We start from the raw sequence: 27,678 nt of genomic DNA, 5'->3' as shown, positions 1-27,678 counted from the left end.
AAGTTGCCTAGTGTGACATAAATCACAGGACACTTCCAGTCAATTCTAACACTCTTTAAAAATAAAGCTACAGCAGTTATTATCCTCCGGATCTTTAGTATAGTAGCTGATTTTAACGAGAAATCCCACATTATTGAGTTTTAGAATCTCTTAAACTCACTTTCTCATTTAATTTTTTAAGTTAATATCACTGTGAGCATTTAGCATGATTGTTTCCATAAAAGCTATCTGAAATGGGACTGCAGACAGCTCACTTCAGTGGTTTTGATTGCTCCAAGTACTAACTTTTCTACACAGTATTTTAGGTATATCCATAATGCTGTTGGAGATACGACTGGATCCCATTTATGCATAGCAAGGTTAATTTATGTATAGCTTAGTGGCTTCAGTGCAGATAATACAACATAGGATCAACATAAACTAATGCACAAATTAGTATTCATATTTCCCCTCAGGCTTGGATATGTTGTGCTGAGGAGTCATGTTACGTATTCACTGCTCTTACTATCAAACTAGCTAAACATGAGTGAGGTTTGCCTATTGGTACTGAAAATCACACATTCTGTCAGAGGTGTTGACTTATCATTTTCCCTTGTGTTCTTTAGATCTAGTTATTCCAAGAAACAGTCAGTTACACAGTGAGAATAACGGAAACACATGCTGCTGGAAACTCTGCTAGTGATGATTCCTCTTCAACATCTCAGTCTTAGTGACATTTTCCTAAGCTTTCATAAATATTTCCTGTCATATTTGTTGAACTTGGCAAACATAATAAATATAATAGTTAACAAAAAAATATTTTAAGACACAAAATTGGGATAAATTGAAGGATGGGAAGAAACTGAGGTTTTTCCCGTACATTTTTGACCTGCTTGTCATGAGATTAACTGTTGAGGTATAATGAACCTACCTGCATAATTGACAATATTGTAAATTCGTGATGTTCTGCAATAAACTGTATATTCAGGGAAAAAAAAAAATAAAATATTTGGACTACATATCCAGACGAAAGAAAAGCTAGTGGTTGTTCATTAAATCATATCTATTGAACAAAGAATAATTGCAACTGCTTAAATGATGCATTCATAGTGCATTGGAGATTTTTTAATTGGTATCTTAACCACTGTAGAAAGTAGGAACCAGGAGCTGCTTACACAGCCCATTGCCACACTGTATCAGTTTTGAGTTTAATATTTGTTTAACACTCTCTTTTCTTCTTTTCCCTGCATTTTGTTGTATATGCTGCCCAGTGTATATTTGCTGGCTTACATTCATGTAACTTTCTTTTGTTTAGATATTTCAAGAACTACAGTATCTTCATTCTGTATTTTATGTATTCTCTTGTGTGCTTTATGGGAGGGTTTACAAGAGTACCACTTGCTCACCTGTAAGTTGTATTCTACTTATGGCAAGAACTTCATCTTTTCACATACAAGTAATTTTCTCGAGTTAAGGTATTCTTCCTTATCTGGAGAATAAAGGAACTCCATAAAGGAATATATTAGCATTTTTATGACCGACTTCAGAAGAATAGAATTTCTGCATCTTGGGTGGACTGATCTGTATTTGGGTTCTTATACTCTGCTAATTTAAGAAATTACAAAACTACTTTTACTTGTTCAAATTCAAATTCTAAGAATGGTCATTCCAGTGTAGCTTTTGTATTCTCAAATGCAAATGTCAACAAAACAGAGCAAAGAGTAACTCAGATCCCTTTTTTGCCTTCATATTGGAAGCTATGGGACTTTTTTTACTGTTTAAATCATTTTCCTCTAATTCTCTTTTCCCAGTAAAACTCATCTTTTTTTGGGGTCTTTTATGGACACTTTCTCAGCTTAAAGTACGTAATAGTACTTATACTATCGTCATCCTCATCAAATATAGACATCTCATAGACTTAAAATTTCACAGGCAGTATCAAAGCACTGGATCCTTTTATTCATGCTTCTCTATTGACTCTAATGGAGAGTCAAGCTGGACTAACTGATAAGGATAAAGATGGACATCATGCCTTTTATGCTATCTATTCCTATAGAGGTTCTTCCTTGCAAATATATTTAAAATTAAATATGACAGGTTCACTGCCAACATTTTTCCTTCAAAGATTATCAGCAAAGCAAATTCTGAATGGCTTCTCTATTTTTCATCTATCTTTTAAAGAATGATTCTTGGTCTCTCTGCATTACACATAGTAGTGTAATTCTTCCCTTCTTATTTTTATAAAAGAGAGTTATAAACTAGAGTCCTGTTCCATTATACTTCTGTTACTGCTCTCAGAGATAATTATTGGCTTCTGGAAATTATTTCGCAAAGATACATATTAGTCACAAATGTTGACTGGTATTTTATTGTCCCTCTTATCAATGTCATCATCCAGGACTGATTTTGCAAACCATTACAGTAATTCATGATAAGTAAATAACTCCTGAGAATTCATGTTAGTTGTTTCCCACAGCCTATGTACTTTTTGTTTACTCATCTCATCAGAGAGACTGTCTGTACTGTAAAAGAGTGGAGCACTTAGGTAATCATAACTCCTGATGAATATGTGCTGGTGAATATTATCTATCAATTTATATTATTTAAACAAAACTCAGAGAATTATTTTCCTTTGATACTATGTTTTTCACCTGTCTTCTATCACTCCACATTTTCACTTCTCATTACAGCTGTTGTGAATAGCTGTGTTTATCCGTGAAGAAATGCATTTTTTAAACAAAAAGAGTTATTTATTTGAAGACGGTGTTCATATGGTTGATATCTTAAAAAAAACCAAACATACAAGTCTATATAAAAAAAAAAAAAAAAAACAAAAAACACACCTACTGATATCTATACCAAAGAGGAAAAATAATATTTAAAAACATGTATTTGCAGAAACATATTCGGCATAAATTTGATACATGATGATTTATATACTTACATGTTTAAGGCTCTCTGTCTCTAAAGATGCAGAAAGGTTTGGTAAATTAGATTTTACAAACACAAAGAGGATACACTTTATGCAAGTGATATTCTCAGCTGTGGCAAAACTACGTAGTAACTGATAAGACAACCATATATACATTCCTTGATGGTTCTGATAGGCTTAACAAAGTAAATAGTGCTTGAAATGTGGCAAAAAGATTAAGAAGTGAATGAAAATGAAACAAATAAATAAAAGCAGGAATCAATAATCTGTGATACATTACTGGCACCGTAAATTGTTCCATGGATATTCACACAAGCTAGAATTAAGTGCCTCAAGTAATAAATTACTTAAAAGTTCCAAATGAACTCAAACCCATTTGTATTTTATATAAATATAAGTTTTTACCTACCAACTCCAGACATCTCCGGAATACTGGCGGTGTATGTGTCCTTGGTGAATTTTGGTTCATTGTCATTGATATCATGAATTTTAATGATAAATTCAGACTCTGGCTCCACTTGTCTTCCAGTTTTTCTGTCTATAGCCTTGGCACGTAGCACATACAGGGATTTTTCTTCTCTGTCCAATTTCTTTGCAGCATGAATATCTCCTGTATTTTCATCTATAATGAACAGACTGCCAGCCCCATCTCCTGTTAATATGTATTTTAGATTTCCATCTCCTTTATCTTGGTCAGTGTGTAGCTTCAGGGAGGTAGAAAAGAAGAATTCTATAAATATATGTATTGTTATTACAGACCAAATCATTCAGCATATATGAATAAGTCTGTACAATCTTGACTATAATTGGGGTCAGTAGTGGTTATCCTCTGTTTCACTGTTGGAAAAATCGCAAATCTGAGACTCAGTCATACACAAAAAATAGCTCCAAACTCATAAGGACACAAGTGATGGTAGAAGATATTGGCATAGTATATAAAATGGCCAGATAAAACCAAAAAATTATATTTCTTTGAATAATCTGTCCAGAAACTACCAGAAGTCTCCTTTTTGAAGATAACAGGGGGTGTAAAACTCCCAAGTTTCTATCTGCAAAATAACACTTGTCTTCCTATTTATTGACTGCTGATAAGGCAACCAGTCACCTTGTAACAGTGTACAGGAAGGGGGTTTTAAAGATTACAGCTTCTGAAATTCCCCAAATCAGCTATAAATTCTCTGATCTAAGCAACTTCAGTTTCTACTTGCCTTTTTTTTTTTTTTTTCTCTGTTAGGCGCATCTTACCTCACTTAATTACTTCCTTCCTTCTAGTCCTCTCCACTCAGGAGAAATAATTTTCAAGAACACTAGGAGGTAAATTTTCAAAGCAGTGAGTGGCATTTAACAGTCTTTTTCCTACTATACCTCTTAATAAGAGTTCAAAACTGTATCCCTGTGAACTTACAGGCACTGATTAGTTTGCCATATAGCAGCATTATGAAAAAGTTCCTAAAACCAAAGCCAAAACAAGTTATTGAAGTTGACCCACAAACTATAAATTCTCATATAATACTCCATTTTGGAAGTCTGTTTTTCTAATTTCATTTACAGGAACCCACAGATCCTTTTTTATGTGCATCAGCATCATATTTTCCTTAGATACATGTTTACAGTCACATCTGGCCATAGATCAGTAACCTGAGTGTTTTTCAGGTGGGGACAGTAAGAATCCAAACATTTTTTTGGTTTCTCCAAGTACAAAAAAATAACATATCATCTACCTGAGAAAATATTGTTCAGTAGCAGTAAAGCTGTTATTCTAGATAGTCGCTAGAGCCAGATAAGTTATATTATACCACTTCTTCCCTTGTTTTATTTTTTCTGTATTTCTGCCAGTGTTTACCTCCATGTTTGTAGCTGGGTTGCTACATCTTCTGATTACTTCACCTGTATGAAGGGCAATTGTGGTGGATACTGTTACATTTCTTCACTTTTTTACACTATAACCTAGTGCATACAGGACTCAAAAATAAAAACTCCATGTCAACTTGCCAACTCTACAGACAATACGGAGAAAATAAATATGGTATGGGTATCTTGACATATAATGTGGAAAAGTATGTAATCCATATACAAAGTTCATTAAAAATATTTTATTCCTGTTTTCATATTTGATCTGATTTCGTATTTGATTCTTCTTTTCAGAAAAAAAAAAAAAAGTTAAAAGTAGACATATTTGTATGACAAGTACAAAATCTAGCATATTTCTCTTGGTCAGACGATTTTGACTCGCACCACATAGAAACAGTGCACATTCATTCTTGTTGAGGTACTCCTCACCTTATGGCATAAGTATAGTTTGCTCGTCTTTTCTTGAGGCAGAATATTTTTTTAAATATGCCAAAGAAGAATCACATCTCAGGATTTATGACTAGCACCTGAACCTAGTTTTCTCATAAAGACAGGCCAACTTCTTTTTAAATCTTTAAAACATCCAACTACCTGTTACAATGCCCTGTGTTGTTATGCACCTCCTTAACAACCTCAGCCAGCTGGGGGAGCAGCCAGAGCAAGAATTGTGTCTGAAAGCTGAGTGCAGGATCAATCCCATGGGTCAGGAGAAGTTAAGTCACTTAACATAAAGCCTTAGGGAGGCTGGAGCCTCCATAAAGCTATCATCCTTTCTCAACACTGTGTATCAGGAAGTACCTCTCGATTCCTACACAATAAGTCAGCACTGGCTAATCAGTAATTTGTTAAACTGTTTATAGTACTAACATTAGTCACGTAAGTGCTTACATTAGACATGCAAGTACTTATAAGTTGATTAGATGCACATTCTGTCCTGTATTTACAAAGGGTTTTTTTTTTGTATTTTTGCTATAATTTACCGCAATCTCTGTAGGGCTTTTGTTCCTTTGCATGTACATACTCCAACGCACATTGTTATTGACAGAAATTCATTTAACTTATATGAGTTAAGCGAGGCTCTGGCCCACATGTATTATCTCCATATCAGCCTGTCTGACAGACTGCAAAGAAAGAGACTTAAATTATAGGAACCCCAGTCTTTAATTGTCAGGACTGCTATGCATGGGAAGAATGGACTATATCCAGAGACATTGGAATTTTCCCACTTTAAAAACAAGCAGCCATTACTGAAACTAAATCTCACATGATTTTGAACTGGAAAATAAAAGAAAAAATGGGGAAGGAGTTAGAATGAGATTTTTATATTTTTTGCCTTGATTTAAAACAGATAACAAAATTCTTAGTATAAATAGGAATATATTGTATACATGGAATTTTATCAGAAATAGTAAGTACATAATACATATTTTATTTGTAATTACATTGGGAATGTTATTTTAATATAATTCTATTTGACACTGTGGTAACAGTGTAGTTCCTATTTTAAAACTTACTGAATGCCTAGGTAACTCTGCTACCTAAAGAATCTTTCAGAGACTATAAACTGACTTAAAGCTAGCACTTTACTTACTAAGATTGCAAATTTTGTTATTTGAAATTTTTTATTCCTCCTTTCTAGACTTGGAGAGCTGGTCATCTGCTGAAAAGATGTCCTATATACTAAAATAAAACAGATGCAGATGAGTAGCAGAGATACAGGCTGTGAATGTAAATAGTGTTAGCTTGCCAGCCTCATCTTGATCCTCATATGAGCAATGCTGCTGGTAATCCAGGGTTCATAAACTCTTGAAACAGGGCAATGATGAGCAAATAGTTGGAGCAGTGATCTTTACTGCACTAACAAGAGGTTCTGGAAAAAAATCACATCTTTCCATTGCCATTCCCTTACCTTGCTCCTCAACTATACATAGGTCTTTAGAGAGTATATTAATTTATTTTATCTGTCTGTTCAAGCTATCTACAAAAAAACATCAGGTAGCTCAAATTGGGAAGGGTATTTTAAGCTTCCTGCTGTTCTGAGGTTTCTACTGAATGATAAACAGAATTTTCAGGCATGATAGATGTGAGAATAGAATGTGATTTCCTAGAAATGAAGAGTTCCACTTCCTATTGCCAGTTTTCTGTTACTAAGTTCACTTGAAGTACAGTTGCAAGCTATCACATATTCAACATGTAACTATTTCTAATTTGTATGTATGGGGTTTTTTGCACTTCAAATTTGAGAAATCTTCATTAATCTGTGAAGTAATTTTGCAACATCATAGTTCGTGAAAAAAATGGGACCATTTTCATATTTATCAACTAAAAAAAGCAAAACATTATCCAGCATCTTATAGAAATGAAATCCTAGTTGTGTAAAACAGAACAATCCAACTATTCCTCACTATATTAGAATTATATAATTATAAAACATGCTTTTAATTTAGGAGACAGAGTAATTCCATGTAAGATTGTAGATATTTATGCAAAATTAGTGTAAGAACATATACATTTGTAAAAAATATATTGCAATCTAATTTTGACCAATCTATACTGTTTCTTTGTGACAGGTAATCTTCTATAAACTGCTTAAATATTTTGAATTTATAAAATAAAATATGATAACAGCTTTTCAAATTTTAACTGTTCTACAGCAAGCCTACAGAAAATCACATGCAACAATGTGGTGTGTTTTAATGTTTACAAGATATTATATCCTTTATTCACTAAACCAAAGAACAAGAACAGACAAACTTTCTAAATCCTATTTCCAGTTTTAGTAAACAGTTTTACATACAAAATAATTTGTGGTTTATTTTTTTTTAGATTAGTAAACTGTTTGTGTGTATGAGGGAGGTTCAGATGTTGAAACTGCAGAAACAGTATTAATACATCTGATCTAAAGTAATCTTTGACTGCTTATGTTTCCCTCTACATTTTATAGAGTCAGCAGGCCTGGGGAGGTCCACCATTTACTGTCAGAAGAAAGTAATTTCTGTAGAAATATTTTGTTTTGTTTTACTCTACATGTTCCTTTTTCTCTATTCGGCCTGGAGTATGTTAGCAAGCAAAAGCTTTATATGAGTGGAAAATGAACTTGTCAAAAGTGTCCTTTCTCATATTGTAAGTTGTTCATTCTGCACTTTCTATAAACAACTGGCAATTAGAGGATAACCATGAAATATTTTGATAAAAAGTGAGCAAATTAAAAAAATAATCAAAAAACCCACACAACAACAACAACAGAATAACCAGCCAACCAAACAAAAACCAAAACAGATAATAGATTGTTCAGTATATAGTGACCACGCCGATAACAAATACCATCCCAATTCCATTCAATATCTAACATCAAGTCATCTGAAACATGTCAGAATGAAGACATAACTTAGAAGATGCACTGCTGAGTATCTTGATTTCTATTTTTTGGCCCAAATTTATTTCTATATAGTGTGTCTGGTTAAATGTGTTCTTAACACAACTTTTCCTCAGAATCATCAGAGACAAAGACATTGGTAATGGTTATGGAAGTGACAATTATCTATTTCTGTAACAATGTATGTCTTACAAATATTGGCATATTTAGAAATGCTCACTCAATCTTTTTTGATTTATTTACATAGGAAAAGTGTGCATCTAAAATTAGCCTGTTTTGTCAAAGCGAATTGTTATCTACTATCTCAGAGTTCTGTAGCATAATTCCATTCCCCCTAAATTACGTTGGTCTTTTGGGTCTACCCTTTACACTTACGTAGCACTCAATACTTATCAAGAAATGGTGGTTATAACATGTAACTGACTGGTTTCAGGAAGTATTTTATTTGACCATGAAGTCTTAAAGTGTCTAAGGCTTATATGTAACTTCTGTCAAAACTGCGATTATTGTACATAGTAGATAAAATATCAGCATTGTTTGGAGAGAAAAGACATCTCATAAATTACCAAGTTCAGGAATTGGTATGGGATGGCAAAAGAAAACATAGAGGAAATAGAAAAAAAAAATGTTGCCTTAAGAAAGAGGTCCCTAGAGGCCCATGTTTAAAAATACTTGACTGTTTCTCATTAATTCAATTTTAATTTAATAACTTTGCTGTAAACTGTGCATCTGGTCTGGTTCTCAGCTCTTTGTAACAGAGGGTAACTCTTTGCAAGTTAGGCAGACATATAATCAACTGGAGAGAGGACAATTAATGGACACAGTGAACGAATTACATAGTGATATGAATGAGTTTTCCCCATTTAGAAGCAAGAAATTGCCAGACTTCATTTCAATTTAACGTTATTTACAATTTATTTCTCTACAACCATTATTGAAGATGAAAAGAGGAGAAAAGAGCAAGATGAGCTACTTATGATCGGTGAGATTGTTATGAATAAATACAGTGAAAACATATATTTGATTGCCTAGAGAAAGATGCGGGGAAAGGAAGGATGAAGGCATATCAAGGAGAGGGTAGATCTATTGTGGTAGGTGCTGCACTAATGTTTACAACTTAAATAATTTACAGTGTGCCTCTGTATTATGTTAGAGAAAAAGGGTTATTACTACAGTTTTCTTACCTCCACTGCCTCCACCCACATAATTGTTTCCAGCAGAGAATCCTGATATCCCAAAGTCCTCTGTATCAGACCCTATTTGCTTGCCTTCTAGAAAGTATGAAAACTGTTCATTCTTACTTTTAAAGTGAAGACATCTCGGAGAATGTTGTAGTCAAATGAATTCTTTTCAGTGTCACTTAACTGGTACATGAGCTTATTTTAGTGGGAGATGAAGACCACGCTGATTTCCACATTGTTGTGGTGAAACTGCTACCAGAACACAAACAAGGGTTTGTTTGCTGGGGTTTTGGTTTTTTGTTTGTTTGTTTGGTTGGTTGGTTTATTTTGTTTTACTTCCAGTTTCTGAAGGCATAACAGTAGAAATGTAAAGTGTAAATAATGCTAGTTATTTTGGTTTGAGGCCATCACAAGTCAGTAGGGGAAACTAGGAAGCTAAAAAAGACTTTTTTTTTTTTTTTCCCCTGTGAAAATGAAAGCTGAACCAAGAGTTACATTGGTATTTTCTTTTTATATCAAATGTATTTCTATTTAAAGTTTTGCTAAACCACAACACAGATGTATAACTTCAGATTGGAAAACTTTTCCATAAAATTAACATAATGAAGCATTATATTAATAGTTTGACAGCTAGAAAACATTGAATTTTTGCTGTAATATATACAGACCTACTGACTCTGAAAGCTGTATAGGGAAACAGTAAAAGGCTGTACATGGCATAAACAATCAACTTAGCAAAGTGTCATTAACTGCCAGCTTTAGTATGATTCCTTCAAATATGCTTCTGTCTCCTTAAAGGTGAAATTGGTAAGCATGTATAGTAAGAAATGGGAAGCAACAAGGAAGCATAAGCTATTCAGGTATGTCCAAAGTGATCCTTTCAGAAACAAGATGGAAAAAAAAAAAAAGTTTCTTTATTTTTAGGATTCCTCAAACAACTTTTAACCACAGTTTCTAGCTGAAGCTTCTGGGCTGAGGAAAGAAACATACAAAATATAGGAAAACACAAGCTTGTCTGTGTGTTACTTTTACAAAGCCCTGTGCCTATTTGCATCAAATTTCTATTCATATATGGTGATTGTACTACACTATTCATTCTGAAGATGTGGCACAGAAAAAGATTGAGTTGTCCTAGTCTACCCAGTATGTATTAAAGCATAAATCTATTTGACCTCAAGAAACTTGACTGTAATTATCACTCAAAACTTACTCCAAGTAAAGAGGGTTATGTATATAGACATAGAAAATAAGACAGTATTTATGAAGGAAGATGAATGAGTATTACCTAAACCAAAATAAACTAATTAATACAAAAATTACAAGAAATGTACTTGGAATAAGAGCTTGTAGCATCTCAGCCAACCCTAAAATCTCACTGAAAATAAGTTCAATGCTAGTGATAAATATAATGTTAATCAGTGCCTTCACTGTGTGATTTCAGACCTTTGTGAGATTTACAGAAGATAGGATACAGCACCAACAGTAGCCCAGTCAATATTCTTCTTCATTAGCATTTTAGCTAATTAAGAACTCTAAAGATATCCTAATAACTGCAGCAATTCTTCAGTGTGGATTGCAGTAGCAGTAACCGCATTGCTTTAATTTTCTATTTATGTGTGTTTAATCAAAAGTTTTATGTATGTGCTAAATGGTAATGTATTTACCTGACTTGAATTTGTGAAATCAGCACAAACTTCTTAATTAAACAACCAAACTCTCTGTGTGATAGTAACCTAAGTGACTGTATATTAAACAAGGCAAATGACATTTACTTTTCTTATCTTCTTTTTTCCAGCATATGGTTCTTGTGTTCAGCTGTCTATTGTTACAAATTCTCCAGAGAGTGAAAAACACTGCTGACATCAGCTGCAGGTGTTGATTTTTACTTAGTAGATAAGGGTAAATCTGATTTTCATTCAAGAAGGGTTCAGCAAAATTCTTCGTAGTCTTTCACTTCTGCTGATACAAACACAATACAGGCAAATTCATTCCCTCCACTTATATCTCCCCATAGCTAGGGAGGAGTCCTGGAAACCAGACCTGTTTTCTCAAATGCCTCCTTCCCTCCTGTGCCCTATATGCTAGGCTGTAGTCAAATCTGGATAAGTGATTGTGTTCTTACTTCTGCACAAATAACTGGATTTCAGAGCACCTAGAATTTGTTCTTCTCTCTCTGTCCTCCAAATGAACAGCTAGGTTGCAGGTTTTCAACCTGATCAAAAGCACCAAATTCGTTTTTTATGGTTTGCCATACCCTGTCATTGGGCTGTTCCATAACGTGATACAGGTTTACAGGAAGTGATTATAGTCATCAGTTATATCCACAGGTCAGAAATTACCACATCACAACATCAAATACATTAATCAGTCCCTGGAACAGGTAGTAAATCCATCATCATTTTAAAGACTCCACAATAAGAAAGGCTATTTTTCTTGTAAATTTTTCTCTCACCAGAAACTTGTGAGTGAAATCCACCTATATATATGGTATCTCTTGATGTTTCAGAAACACTCAAAATGTACTGTAGTTCCAAAAGATGTGCATACAGATAAACAAGAAAAAAAGCTGTGGCCTTGGAAGCAACCTGAGTTTGTCTTGGATGCGTTATCCCTCACCCTTCACAGAATTAATTGATCTAGGCCCAGCTTTAGACTAATTGGCATATAAGAAATACCCTAATAGGGGAGAGTAATGGTTTGTTTAGCCAAGTACTTCATCTCAGTGGCAATAGGAGATACTGTTTTGAGAGAGTATGCAAGTCTGGCCACTGTAATTTTTTCTTCTTTTACACTCTCCACCCCCAACATCTACAACTGTCAGATTAGAACAGGGATGTTGGAGGCGGGGAGGTTAGGCGGGGAGGAGAGGATGGTGGTATGATTTTGTTTTATTTTGTTTTGTTACATGAATCTGATGTCCTTGAACTTGTCTGGTTATCCATTGCTGTAACTTTGGATGAGTACTGCATTGACTGATGTTACACTGAACTGAATGATACTATACTGTTTCCAGTTGTGGGTCATCCACAATTATCTGAAACATACATCAAAACTGGGAGTATTTTACTACTTTTAATCCAAATTTTATGTGTCTATATACATATATGTATGTATACTTGTAGACAAATATCTACAGATCAAGACTGAATGTTTTTCAGAAAGTCATACAGCATAATGCAAGATTCACAGAGTAGCATATCATGATGTGAGGCACTGTGATCAAAGAGCTTTTTTTAGCCTAAAATATGTAAACAGCCTTCCAGGTTTGCAGCACCAAACAACAACAACAAAAAACAGACTGCAGGCCTGTTGATTCAAAGGAAGCAGATCCCCAAATGTGCATTTTTCCTGAGCTGTTTAATTGTATGTTTTTTTCTAGAAATACTAAAAACATTTAAAGTTATTTACTATCTTTAAAACATATTTACTTTTACATGAAAGCATTTCAAACCTAAAAAAAAGTTATTTTGAGTTCCGTGCTTATTGATTCACAATGATCTCTACCATAAAGCTTCAAATCGCAATTTTAAAATCTGTTTTTTTCCTAAGATCCTACTTTGCAAACTGAGAATCTAAGTGTTTTGTGGGCACTGTACACACCTCACAAGAAATCTGTTCATTCCTCAGTACTCATTTCAGAACGTAATTGTGAAATGGTGATTCTCTAAGGACCTTAAATCTTTATCTAGAACTAAATTTTCAAATGAAAATGTAGAACATAGATAAAATCATTGTTCGACTTAAAGCATCACTAAGGTCCTTTGCTAATGCTTATTTATTGGCAAAGTTAACCAAAAAAAAAAAAAAACCCCACAAAAAACAGACCCACACAGACTGAAATTAATTTAAAATATGACACTATTTCTCTCTTCTGCAGACTATATTTGACGTGTGAACTGTTATACCAGCCAAGGGTACTTAGTGAAAGTAGACTGTATATTACCCATCTCATGCCTTCCTCAGTCCGAGTGTAATTCCCCTGCCTTGTGCCTGCTCCAAGACACATAGGTGGATAACTAACTCTTGGTAAAATCTGAGAAGCAGATTATCAAAAGTAATTGTATCAAAACATAAGGTTTGAAATAAGGATGGGGAATAATAAGCACCAAGCCTTGAATCTCTGTTGTTATAATGTAGGAAAGCTATTGTTTCAACAAGAGTATGCTGAAAGCCAGTAATTAGGAAATAAATATTTAGGGTCTTTTTTTTTTTTTCAATTTCCTGTTCGACACTGATTTTATATTTATTGACATTTGCATTACCTACTTGTATGGTTCTTTTAAATCTTGTTTCAAAATACTGTCTTTGTAAGGTCATCACTCTAATGATGGCAAAGACAATATTGTAGCTGGAAAAATTATCAAAACAATTATTTTCTTGGCTCAATAGAAACTGAGAAGTGAAACACCATCTGGAGGGGACCTAAGACAAGCTTCAAGTTCCGCATAAACCACAGGTTGTTTTTACCTGTCCGATTAAACATAAAGACTGTGGCTTAGAGGAAAGCCTGGATAAGGCTGCCTGGGGCTTCAGATGAAAACTCTGTGAAATAGAAGTATTTCCTAGAGAAGTCAAATCATAAGGCCCAAATCAAGCATAAAACCCTGCAGGCAAACAGTGTTGCTTCATTGAGGGCATGTTTAACTTAATAGCTGAATCTGCAAGCTCATCAGATGAAGTGAGATTATATGGAGACATTAGACAATGCAGGAATTATTTAAGAGAGATTTTTTAAAATTCTTTTTTCTTTGATTCTCAGAGCAAATATTGATGAAAAAGAAGCCCAGCAGGAAGTGTGTAAAGGATGCATTAAACTGATGTTAGTTTGACAGCATGGATAGTCAAAGTGCTTGCATCTCATTAAAATAGATAAAAATCTGAATGTCTCAATGCTAATTTAGTATTAACTTTACTAAAAAAAAAAAAGTTTTTTTGGAAACCGGAGTATTCAGTGCTGACTGTCAGCATCTTTTGCTGAAATCCCTTGTTTGTTTGTTTCGTTGTTTTTTTTCCTAAAGAGCTGTTCTGTACTTTGGAGAAGCACACAGCACATAAAGTAAAACTGATTGTTTTACTAAATATCCTATGACTTCTGGAGCAAAATGTTGAACATGATTTTGTTGACCATTTGGAGATAGGTTTTAAGATACAGCTTCATATTTTGCTAACATTCAAAGCGAGGTATCAGAAGTGCTTGTTTTTGAAATTGGTTTTAATTCTTGATGTGTGCTGTCTTTTCAGCCTTGAACTTCTCTTCAAATAGATAAGACTTGCCATTATGCTGGATTGTCCCTGTGTAGTGTCTGTTCTGTTCTGCATCTAACTGTTGCTGTTGACTGTCTTTGTGTCCTCAAATCAATGTTTCAGCAATTCTGCTGCAGTTTTCTTCTCAGAATAACAGATATTATGTAATTTCCTAGGTACTGTTCATTTAATATAAAATACTTTGATACATTTCTTTGGATGGTATTTACAGAAGTGGAAATCACTATTAATAATCATAGCATCATCATTAAAAGGTTTTTTTATCCTTTTCTCTTTTATCCTCATCAAAGAGGTCAAAAGAAATATTTTATTTTTCCTGAAGAGAAAACAATGTTTATATATAAATATGTATACACATATATGTATATACTCTCACAGTTTTTTAGAAGCACAAAAATATTTTGAACTGTTGGGGTTTTTTGTTGTTTCTTTTTCTTTTACACTCTTGGAAGTTAGACTGGATTTAGACATCTGAAGTTCAAAGACGATTAATTGCAATACCTCTCATAGAATGAAATCAGAATGGGTCATTCCTTTTTCCTTCCATTAAAAGTATTTTTGAAGGACCGAAGTTTTTCTTCTGTGATAGATTCACATTTTGCCCTTCACTTCATGCCTTTCTGCATGTGATTCTAAATCTTTCATATGGATTGGTTGGTAATCAGACTGTGACGCTTTCCACTGCACAATTACTAGCCTGTACAGAGATGAATGTATTTTTATGTTCTGTGAAATTTCAAGAGACAGTTAAGGGGGGAAAAAAAAAAAACAAAAAAACTTATTTTGCTTTCTTGCAACAACACTGGTTCCACTCACTTCAGTGACGATTTATACAGAAATACTTGTTTGCATGCCAAATTCTTCTTTGCATTCATTTTATTATCCACACTATTTGTTCATATATAATTATTATAGGTTTAAAATAAAATATATATATACATGGTTATTTCTTTTAATCACTTGTGTTAGACAAAACATACAGTAACTTTTTGCATTTTCTGAAGTCACTGATTTAAATGATCTTTAGTCCCAGCATTTTAAATGCAAATGCTACAGTGGTAGAGACACAAGGTAGGAAAATACTTTCTCTATTTTATTTTTCATTTGTTAATTCAGTCCTATCAGTCAGTTGCCTGACTCAGTTATATTTGAATGTTTAATGCTCTGTTACCTCCTGGTATTTGACAGTGTTTATTCATCACAAATGCTTATTTAAAATAAAAATATGCTTACCTACAATCTCTGTAAGACTGAACTCTTAGAAAAGCACCATTTTTAAAACTTGCATCAGTAGGTGCAATATTTTTTAAAAGTGTAATAGAGTAGTGCTAATTCTACTTTATCTACATGGAAGTTGTAAACCAGAACTTTTTTATAAGGACTAGATTTTTTCTCAATATTTAGAGACTAAACCAATTTCAGTTCTTAATCAGAAATATGCAGCAACAGCTGAAAGTTCAAAGGGCAAAACTGGCTGCAGGTGGTGACAACAATCACAAATTTTCAGTTAGGTAAATGCATTTTATGAATGCTTGAGTAGAAGCATAACAATTTCCAACTTAATACTTCCATGCTCATCATTTTTACGTATTAGGAAAAGTTAAAGTAATCCTTCATTCATTCAATTTTAACTCCAAGCACTGTTCACCAGGTATGTAGCTACTAAATGATTAGTTTTGGTTTTATCTCCTTTTCATACTGTGCTCTGATATCTTATTCAGCCTGACACTTTCAAGCCCTGCTTTCAATCAAATGGCTGATTCATGGCCGTTTTCATTATATTCCTGAACTTTTTTTTGTAGTATTGTGTGTGACACCTCATACATACACATGTTCTGAGGAAAAGCTTCACTAAGGTAAGTGTTGGCAATTAGATTTTAAAGATAAAAAAATAAACTTAAGCATACATAAAGCAAACATTCAACATAATTTTATTTCCAGCATCGCCAATTATTTTTATTGCAGGGCTTGGGCTAGAATTTTGTTGTTGTAGCTGACTTAACCATTCCAAAGACCTCTTTGCGATTTTGTTTAGACTTCTACAATTTTAAAAGAGGGGAAATGATGTAATTTCTCCTTAGGTTCCCCCTATGCAAATGGATAATACTTAAAACCAGTTTATCTTCAGTTAAGGCTAAAACTCATTTAATATTATCAGCCTGACTGTCACTGTCTCACACTCCCAGTTTGACAAAAATTGGTATGAAATCTTCCATCTGAAACGAGCATGCTTGTCCCTAAAACGTGAAGCAAGACAGGGATGAATTTACAGCTTCTAAAATGTTCACGGAGATGGGAATGTTTCCTCTTTTTATTACACTCTGCTATGGAAAAACAGAAAATAGATATTTCAGCAGAGTTTCTTGACAGTAGATTAATATAAGTGAGAGCAAAGTTAGCTGTGTGTTTGTGTTGCTACGGCAATATGTACAGCAAGGATTTGATCATAGTTATGTTTTTGTGCAACTGATAAGAGATCACCAGTTCCTCTTTTGATTGATACCCAGCATAGTGTTAAATTGATGGATTACAATGGCTAAGCATGCTTTTTTTGGTTTCTAGAAGACTGAAATGTGTCATGATTTCTGCAATGGACAGGATTTGATTTATCAGACACACACAGGAAGAAAAGACTTGCTGTACTTGACAGTTGCCTGTTGACAGCTTCTCTGTTTGTCTTCAAGATGACTATTCATAAACCTTCCTTCAACAGACAAGATGTTGCACAATACCACCCTCTGATGCAGTCAAATCACCCCTTCTAAGTAGTCATATATTGATTTGTTCTGATGAGTTTTCCACTCTTTGCACTCACCAGGCTGGCAGGTACCAATAAACCACAACATACTTAAAACACCCTTTTCAGAATCGCTCCCATAATGTAATCAATGTAAGAAATATACATCATGAAAAGTATCTTGTGAAATACATTTTTCTCACCTTCCCCCCAATAAATGATTGCCTGATAACAGACAATGACAAGTCTGCAGATTGCCACTAGTCTAATCTTCTCTTCCCACAGGCTTAAAGCTTCAAGGCTGAAAAATACTAGCCCATGAGGTGGTAATAAGCAGCTCAGGCTGTTCTAAGAATAACAATTACCTATTGTGGCAGGATCCTGAGTCAGGCAGATCTTTGAGGCAGACCTGCTTAGGCCTTTTAGCATAAGGATCTTGCCAAAACCAAGAAGGTTTTAAGGTCAGAAAAGCTATTTTTTATTAAAATGAAAAGAGTATTTTAAATGGCAACTGGAAGTTACCACTGGAAATAGAGGAAAACTCCATTGTACATGCCCACTTTGTCTTTAATTTTTTTTTTTTTTTTTTTACTTTGAACCTTTGTTTTTATTAACTTGTCAGGAACTCAATCTGAGTAAAATCCACTGGGCATGCCACAGATCCACATTGCTGTTGTCCTGACTGCCCTCATGGGTGCTCTGAGCACACTCAGGAGATCCCTGGGGAAGGCGAGCTGTGACTAAGTGAAAGTATTGTAGTGAACAATAAACTAGACTCCACATGGTAGCCTTTGCTGCTATGTTGTGTATCAGGTGAGCATAATTATTCCACACCTGAGAGGAGGAACATGGAGAGAGAGAGAGAGAAAAAAAAAGAAAAGGTATGTAGTTGTAAGCTTTCTTTTTGAAAAACAACAACAACAACAACAACAAAAAACCTCAAACAAAAAACCAAAACAAAACAAAAACAAAAACCACACAAAAAAAACTAAAACAAACAGCCAACCTACCAACCAACCAAAAAAAAATCAACCTTGAATATCGTTACATGCTGGATGTCCTTTCTTGGGGGAGAAGAGACAGAGAAGAGATGGAGAAGAGAAAAAGGGAAGGGAAAAGAGAAGGAAAAGGGAAAGAGAAGAGTTAAGAGTCAATAGTTTGAGGATTTCCTAATTTCTTATCTCTTCAGTTTTATTCTTGGTTTAGTTTTGTTTTTCACAAGCAGTGTAGCTGATTTAGCATTTGGACTAGAAAAGCACACACAGAATCCTAGAAAACAGAACAGACAGGGAGCTAAAGAGATATTCCATGCCATCCTCCTGCCTCCATGTGGGGTCAATGCAGACTTTCTGGTACATGGGTTTTCAGTTTGCCATGCAGACCTGCAGTATCAAGATAATCCTGTCCCTCTCAGTGATCTTTACCTGGTACTTCACTGTACTGACTGTAGATACCAACAAAATCCCTTTTCCTGATGTTTAATGTAAATCAGCTTTATGAAAAACATGAACCCAACTTCTTGCCCTGAACATGACAAGAACTTGATATTTTTTTGGCAGTCTTTTATGTAGTTGAAGAAACAGAATCTGTCAGATCTCATGACAACTGCTCTATCTGAACCAAACAATGCCAACTCACTCTTGTTATTCATGTATTTGAAGCCTCTGATCATTGCAGTTTTCAGAAATTATTCTTTATTTTGTGAAATATTATGTCCAAATTTGATTGCAAAGTTCTAGTTTAGACCCATCAGTTCAATGTAACATTGAAGATATTTCATATTTAAACTGTTTATCCTTGGGTTGTGCACAATATGATTAGATCTCTTCACTATTTTTGAAAATTCAATTAAAAATGTATTTAGGTTGTCTGAAATGAACAGCGCTCCTTTCTCTGAAAGAAAACAATCCTATTGGTTTTGGAAGATGTAGCATTTTTCTTTTGTGTTTGTTTGTTGTTTGTTTGTTTGTTTTTCCCTAGACTTTCAGCCATCTTTTTAGAAGTAGCAATCATATTTTATTGAAAACTTTGGGGTTTTATTATTTTTTTCACAAAAATAAATTTTACTTCCAGCTGTTTTTCAGTAAAACTTACATGGAAAACCTTCAGAAAACAAGTTATTTTTTAAGAAGTAAAACTATGGATTTTCATTGGTATTTGTAGTTAAGGCATGCATGTATCTGGGGCCAGAATCCTGTTGTAGTTTTTTAATAATAATAATAATAATAATAATAATAATAATAATAATAATAATAATAATAATAATAATAATAATAATAATAATATATTAATAATTAATAATTAATAATTAATAATTAATAATTAATATTAATATTAATAATAATAATAATTATTATTATTATTATTATTATTATTATTATTATTATTATTATTATTATTATTATGCCTGTTTCCTTTTCATTTTCCTTTTGGGGATTCATCTGCCTTTGGATATAGCTGCTTGAAACTAGATCAAATGTTTGCTGAAAAATGTGCTTACTGGAGAACTTGATATAAGTGGAGATAATTTTTATTAATTAGGTAATTTTGGAATCAAATAGGTTTTCCTCTTCGTTTTGTTGTTTTGGTTTTTGTTTTTTTTTTTTTTATGGTGAGAGTTTTCATACTTCTTTGATCTTTTCTGTGCTTATGCATTTTTTCCTTTCTGTTTCGATCTATCATTTTTTCTCCAGTATTTGTTCAAAGATGAGGAAAAACTCAGCATCTGAGAGACAAAAGTAAAGACAAAGGGAGTAGACCCAGGAGACCCCCAGTAATTTTTCTTCTTTTATTTAGTCTTAAAATACTGATTTTATTTTAAGAACAGAGATTCTAATCAAAATACATTATTAAATCTTATTCAAAAGCTGTGTTTTAAAAGATGGCTTTGGGTTATAGCGCATGCCAGATGGAACATGTTAGGAATGTGATGAAATATCCCCATTATACTTCTAAATTATAATATGTCTGCAACATATGATTGCTTATGATTCATTCTGTTGTTTTTTTGAAACACACTGTTAAGTCAAAAGATGGCAAACATACACACTGCTTTCAGTATCATTTAGGTGCTGTAGCAAATGCAACAGCTTTTCAAAGAGACAAGTGGGATGTGACTGTAACAAAGCAGAGGGCACACTTGAAAATACTGAAAGGATAGTGCACCTGTGTTCTCTTGTCCTAAGAACAGATGGTTTTTAAACTGACTCTGCGGAGGGAAAATTACAAATGCTGTAAAGAATTCCTTATGGATTAATTGCATAAATTGATTGAAGGCAAGATTAAGATAAAATTCAATACATAAAGAAAACAATATTAGATAATTAATTAAAAAAAAAAATATTTTTGCAGTGAGAATGTTGTTCTTCAGGATTGAGAAACTGAGGTTACTGCAAATTTGGTGCTGCAGTGCTGTCAAAATCCAGCTCAGTGGGTCACCATTTGCGTCATAATCTTCTTCCTCCCAAACTCCTCTGTGCAGAGGCTGAGAATGGCCAAGGCCTCCGTAACACGGCTGAAAGGACATGGATGAACTGGGATAAGACTAATGGAGTAAAGGCTTCACTGATCCTATTTTCTGATTTCTTTGCAGCTTCCCATACTAAGAGAGATCCTACTCTGAACTTTTATGATGTGCCCAAGGCAGCCAGCAAAGTAACATGAAATAATATTTCCAGGCATTAGCAAATTTTTGGTGTATATTTGCAAGGATATACTATCCAATTCCATTAAGAAAAAAAAAAAAAAAAAAAAAAAAAGAAAAAAAAAAGAAGAAGATTGGATAACTAAGTGAAGTTTTCTATTGAATAACAGCAACCCTGGTGATGTTGGTAATTCAGTGCTTCTTCTTGAATTGTTACATGATGTCTTATAAGGTGGTCATCTATAGTAGACAACCTCACCTATGGATGTCTGAATATTTCTAAGTGCAGACAACAAGAAATAAATGGTATTTGAATATATGTTGCAGCCCACCCCCAAAACCAAAACAAAACACTCCCCCTGAAAATAACACTCCCTGAATATTTTGCTTTTCACTTCATACTTTTTTAATAAGACACTCAGACAAATGTCATGAATCAAACTCACTGGTTAACTGGAGGTAGAACAGAGATTTTTTTTCAGTTTGCATGCAATTTAGATTATGCTTATGGCATAAAAAGCCTAGCTCATTTATCTTTATGGAACTTATTAAAGAGGAGATTATTCATGGAGCAGCTAATTTTGAGCAGTGTCAGTTCTTTTTCATTTGATTTTGTATTACCACTTTTAATTGAAAAAGAAAGGTTGCAGGCCATATACAAAAATATTTTGTGGTTGGTTGCGTACTGTTTTTAAATTCTGGGTGATGACAGGTATTTGATTGTACAGTTTATGATTGGTCTAACACATATTGCATGGCACTTCAGACATTCAAAATTAACATTCTTTGATTAGTAAAGTGCCTATTTGATACAAGGAGAGAGTAGCTTTCATGTAAAAAAATGAAACTGGGTGATTTAAAAAGAGGGAAAATCTCTTGTCTCTTGAAATCATTTAAGTATTTTGTGCAAAGCATAAAGGACTATGTTTTCCAAAATGGCTAATAATTTTTATTAGGCCTATTTCTTCCTACCTAGGGATATTTCATAAGGAATGGAGTTAAAGAGGTGGGATATTTGGCATTTTGCATAACTGAATTTGGCATCATCTAAGGTGTTTAGAAACAGGCACATAAAATTGCTACTAGCTTTGGAAAATAAAACTAACTATCCCTAAAGGGCCACTTGGTTAGAGTCTTCTGTCCATTTTGTTAGCTTTTTCTTTAATTCATGAACATAATTCCCATCAATATTTTAATACTTCCTAAATTGCATGTTCAGGTGGGTTTTTTTGTTTTGTTTTGTTGTTTTAGATTACTACCTCTTTGGATTGTTTGTTCAGAAAGTGAGTAAATTTGGTAGCCTTTTTATCTGATACAATGTCAGTGGTTTAGACTCCATTTCTTAGGTTCTCCACAGGGCTACATGTTAGTACCAGCTGAGAAGCTGGACGTATGGATCTTCCCTAGTGAAAGAAAAGGACATTTCAGAAACCAAGGAATGACACAGTAAAATGTACAGTCAGGTGTTTCGCAACAACTTCATACTAAAAAAAAAAAAAAATCCCAGGTTTTTTTTTTCCTTTAAAAAGAAACTTCTCTCCTATATTTAACTGGATGTTCTCTTGTAACCTTTTTTTTCCTTTTTTTTTTGTGTGTGAATACTTAATAAGCAAAATGATTTTTACATTTCCCCTCACTACATCCTCTGAAAATTCCTCACACTGTTGATCTCACTGATATATTCAACACACACTAAACAACAGGCATCTTGAAAGAATATGGTCATTTTTATGTTTATGTGTATTTTTAATGCATGCACCAGTATATGAGACAGATAGGTCCTCTGAGTTGATAGAAGGAAAGAAAGATGTGTGGTGGATATATTGTAGATTGTTTGGATTAACCTTGACTCTCATCGCACCCACAAGGCAATTTTTCTGCATATATGCCTTGTTCCTGAAGGGTGGTTGGTGATCTAGGTCTGTTATTTGCATAATTTCCTTGCTACAGTTGTTCTAGACATCAAGCCTTTTTGTAGTTGTTGAATGCTAACTTCCTTTGTTCATCAAACAGTATTTTCTTCTCCTGCTAAATGCATTAGATGTATTACTGGTCTACATTTTATGTCACTTATAATCACTACCACTGCCTTTGTCTAAAAGCTATCTAACTGTAATTGGGAACATAAGCTCTGTTCTAGTTGCTCAGAGTCCATTAACATTGTATTGCCGTCGTCAGCAGTCTGGGAGCCATGTACCACGTTTGTGTGGAGCTGGGTTTTTTCCTCTAACTTACAAGTACACCAGACCTCTTTTTTAGTTACTTTTTATCACAGGGTGAAGCCTACTCACAAGCTTCACTCAGGTAAATAAGACTTTGATTGCATTTGCCAGGTCTAACTGCTTAAATTAGTCTGGTATGTATAGGAGAAAAACAAAAAATCAGGGATCATGGAGCTGTTGATGACTTTCTATTCCTGGAAGATATTTGGGAAAGACACCAGAGAGCAAGAGTAACCCCAGTAACAACTGTTTGGCCTTAGATATGAGGAAAGAGATCATCCTGAGATGACTTGACTAGTGAGGCCATTGGCTGCTGACAAACTAATTTTAAAAAGCACTACTTAATACGATAACACCTCAGAACTGGGGAGAAACTCCTCCTTCCAGGGACCTCTGACACCAAGTGGGGTCTGAGCCCAAGGCAGAAGTGCCCTCATAGGGACGAGGCTGCCAGCCAGGACTTGGACAGCAGGTGTCCAGTTCCCCTGGGTCCCTGCTGCTGGTCTACACTGGACTGGGGGGCTGAGCAATGGAAGTGCAAGGACTGTGGATGTCACAGAGTAGCTCTCAATCCCATGTACCTATCCTTACTAGTAAATAAATTTATCCCTTTCTGTCATACTGAGTGATCCTACCCCACGGCAAAAACAGAATGCACTCATAAGAAAATAAAGCATCAACAAAGTAGCATCACTAACAAAACAGAAACAATGACCTAACAGAATTAAAATTGTTTGAAAATTGAACTAGGGAGGGAAAAATGTTTTTTTTTTAGTATTATGAATATGATCCCGTAGAAGTTTATTTCCTGATAAAGTTTCTTAATTCAGTTTATTTAATTTTTAGTACATTTATTATTCTACTCCAGCAACCCATTTGCATGTGCATATCCATATTAAAGAAGAACTGGATAAGAATACTTTCTGTGAACTGTTCCCCATGGGTTGAAATAAAAGTGCTCTCTCTTCACACACCAGTTTGCTAATTACCATCACTTTGAGGAGGAGAATACTAAACCTGAGATTTAAGCCTTTCTCAGAATAATATTGTTCAAAGAAGTTGGTGGCTTTTTTTTTTTTGTTGTTTTGTTTTGTTTTGTTTTTTAAGACATTTATTAGTTGACTTCTTGCCGTAGCAGCTCTTGCTTAGTGCTGTCACATGTACCTAGGATAGTTCAAACCAACTCAAATGGATTTAATTTGGTTTTATACCACTGAGACCAGAACCATGATAATTTTGCCATTTCATAAACTGTTCTAAGGTTTATGCAACCATATGGAGCTTATCACTTAAGTCCAACTCCACGTCTTTGGAATATGGGTAATATTTGGGCTTACCTCCATCTGTTTAGGGAATCAATAATGCTAACCCCTCCCTCAGGGCCTCGGTGCAAAATTTTGCAGTGAAATGTGGAAAATCTCAACCTGTTATCTGATTTGTAAGAAATGAATCATCTCAGATCCAAATGTTGTCCAGTCACTTATTTTCCTTCCTGGACTTAGCTTTATGGTAATAAGGTCCAATGGCTTTTAGTTAGTCTGGAATAAGTGCAGAGTATGTTTGCACCTGTTGCAATATAACATGTAAACATTCCTTGTTTGAAACAGAGATGGTGATGGCAGTTTTGATGCAAGCTTAATTTATTTGAGGTTTAGAATGGCATATATGGTTTTGAGTCCATTCAACTATAGCAGTGGGACTGAAATTAGAATCAGCTCTTAATTTAGTTCACTCTTTATTGAAGATCCCTTTGCCTATTATAAACCTTCTTGTTTTACACACTAGTAAACAGATTTAGAAATAGGATTATTAGCTCTCATCTTATTTCTGGAAACAGCAAGTCAGAATTAATTTCTCTGAAAAGATAATTCCATGGGTGTAGTGCTGGTATAAACAAGATCTGAATAAAGTTCATAGCTACTTCTTTCAATTTTTTTTCTTAATGAAAAGAGATTATTTCCCTGTTTTCCAGATGATCACGCCTTCTATGACCAGAGATATTAGCAAATGTTCAAAACCATTTTAGGTTCTTTTAATTAAAAATGTCTCAATCCATTTGGTAGTTAGGTACCAGAAAGTGAGTGAGCTACCTGACAATCCAAACTAGTGACAGAACTGTGGATGAATAAGAGAAGCTAGAATGGACATATATTAAGTCATTAAGATGAATATTTCCTTAGTTTGCAAGTCACTCTAGGTGGTTGCTGTGTGTATTCTAGGTCTCTACCAAGATTGTTTAGTTATATCAGACCCCAAGGCAGATCTGTGGATGATGAGACAACACAAAGGGCTGAAAATATGGAAATCCTTGAGTTGTGCATTATCAGAAAATGTAGGATTGCAGACAGCTCGAATTCAGAGACACTGTGGTTAGCTATAGCTGATGTAGACAGGTCTTAAAGAGTGGAAAGAGTCTCTCAGACTATTGCAGAAATGGTGAAAATAAGATTTTTTTTTTTTTTTCCCATGGATACTTTATCCATACTTAAAATAGTGCATAGAAATTAACTCTGTTATTCACAGAATAATAGAATCACAGAATGGTTTGGGTTGGAAGGGACCTTAAAGATCATCTGCTTCCAACCCTCTGCAGTGGGGCAGGGACAACTTCCACTAGACCAGGTTGCTCAGAGCTGCATCCAACCTGGCCCTTAACACTTCCAGGGACGGGACATCCACAGCTTCTCTGGGGAGCCTATTCGCGTGCCTCAATACCCTTATAATGCAGAATTTCTTCCTTATATATAATCTAAATCAATCCATTTTCAGCTTAAAGCTGTTAACCCTTGTCTGTCACAACATGTCCTTGTAAAAAGTCACTCTTCAGCTTTCTTGTAGGCCTTCTTCAGATACTATAAGGCTGCTATAAGGTCTCCCCAGCGCCTTCACTTCTCCCAGCTGAACAAACCCAACTATCTCAGCCTGTCTTCACAGAAGAGGTGTTCCGTCCCTCTGATCATCTTTGTGGCCCATCTCTGTACTCACTCTAACAGGTCCATGTCCTTCTTATGTTGGGTGCCCCAGAGATGAATGCAGAACTCCAGGCAGGGTGTTGTGACAGTGTAGTAGAGGGGAAGAATCATGTCCCTCAATTTTTTAATCACCTCCCTCTATTAATAAAAATAGTTCTATATTTCACTTAAGCATACTGGCAAATGTCACAAGCTAGATGAATGAAGGAATAACTTTTCTATTCCCTTATCTCATATTTCTGTTTAATAGTTGAAAACTGGAAAGGATTCAGTGATATAACTTGTATGGGCACATGTAATAAGAAATGGGAACATTTTAGTCTGGACAGTTTGCTATTTTTTTCACCAAACTACTTCATTTCTGCCACAGCTTTTAACAATCATGTAAGCCTCATATGGTCCATGGCATGCTTTGTTTGACTTAAATGAGAAATTGGGACCATTGCTCTATGAAGAGCAAAACAACTGTGGAGGAGGGAAAATACTAAGAGTGTCAGATGCACCACCTCTAAAGAATCCTTGAAACACAAGGCTTACCTTGCCCACATACTGAGTATCTGGACCTGTATACTCCTCCAGCAAGAAAAATTGATTCCACATCCAACCACGCTTGGTGCGGTGCAGTGTTTTTCCACTATTCTCCGACAATCCTGTTATCCTTTCACTGTGTGAGTGCTTGTTAGTCCTTTTTTGGGATGGCATCACATGAATCACATGAAACACACAGCTCCATAGCAAAACTGTCAAGGAGTAAGTCCTCATCATTTACAGAGATGCTGCTAGCCTCCACTCCTGTAATAATTCACCAGAACAAATTTCTCAAATGTTATATCCTCTTGGAAGTAGGACCTAGGGGATGGAGAAAAGTATTTGAGTCAGTTCCAATAATTTTGTTTCCCTAATGTCATGGGCTTAGGGAAACAGGAATACCAGTAGCCTGGTGATCACAATAACCCATGGAAATTACATATAACCAAAAAATGAAGACCAGTTGTATGTTTGAACATTTTCTTTGGACAATTACATGCAACAATTACTCAGAGAGTTTCACATCGCCTTCATTTTCTATTTAACTCTCTCACACTGTATATAGACATTTAAAACACAATCTGAGAAAAATACTTCTTCATCTGAAAACTTTAGCTACCAGCAGAATTCTGAAACAAAGAAACAGCCCACATAGTAAGAAACCTTCCAACTTAATCTCTCCCAGCTCAGCCTGATGCTGTTCTCTCTTGCGATCTGTTCATAACTGTCTGCAAATCTGAATTTTCTTTTACTTCATGATTAATAAAACCCTTTCCTCCCTTTTGCTAGCCCCCAACTGTCTAGAGAATCTGCTTCTATTTCTACACAAAGGAACTCATAAGATGAAATTTAAACTATTATTTATGTCTTCAACAGATTCTTTATTCAAGAAAGAGAAAGTTGTTAGGTACGTTTCAGTTCATAAGAATCCTGCTTGGGTTAACAAAATTCTGCATTTGGGACTGAATTCTGCATTTGGAGTGTATTTTATT

At 34.6% G+C, this 27,678-nt stretch overlaps 1 protein-coding gene across 1 annotated transcript in view; it reads right to left on the bottom strand.

Moving 5' to 3' along the window:
- The window catches only part of CDH9 (cadherin 9), a gene marked incomplete at its 5' end in the record, with an annotated part of 68,790 nt that extends 41,867 nt beyond the window's left edge, over nt 1-26,923 (bottom strand). Inside the window, 2 exons of the mRNA XM_082044934.1 lie at nt 3,321-3,615; nt 26,696-26,923. Coding sequence (XP_081901060.1) covers nt 3,321-3,615; nt 26,696-26,923 — 523 coding nt within the window. The remainder of the gene's footprint in view (nt 1-3,320; nt 3,616-26,695) is intronic.
- Between the last annotated feature and the right edge of the window lie 755 nt (nt 26,924-27,678).

This window comes from Streptopelia decaocto (assembly GCF_964273445.1).
Source record: "Streptopelia decaocto genome assembly, chromosome: 2".
Lineage (NCBI taxonomy): Eukaryota > Metazoa > Chordata > Aves > Columbiformes > Columbidae > Streptopelia > Streptopelia decaocto.
This window is presented reverse-complemented; position numbering and strand designations above follow the sequence as displayed.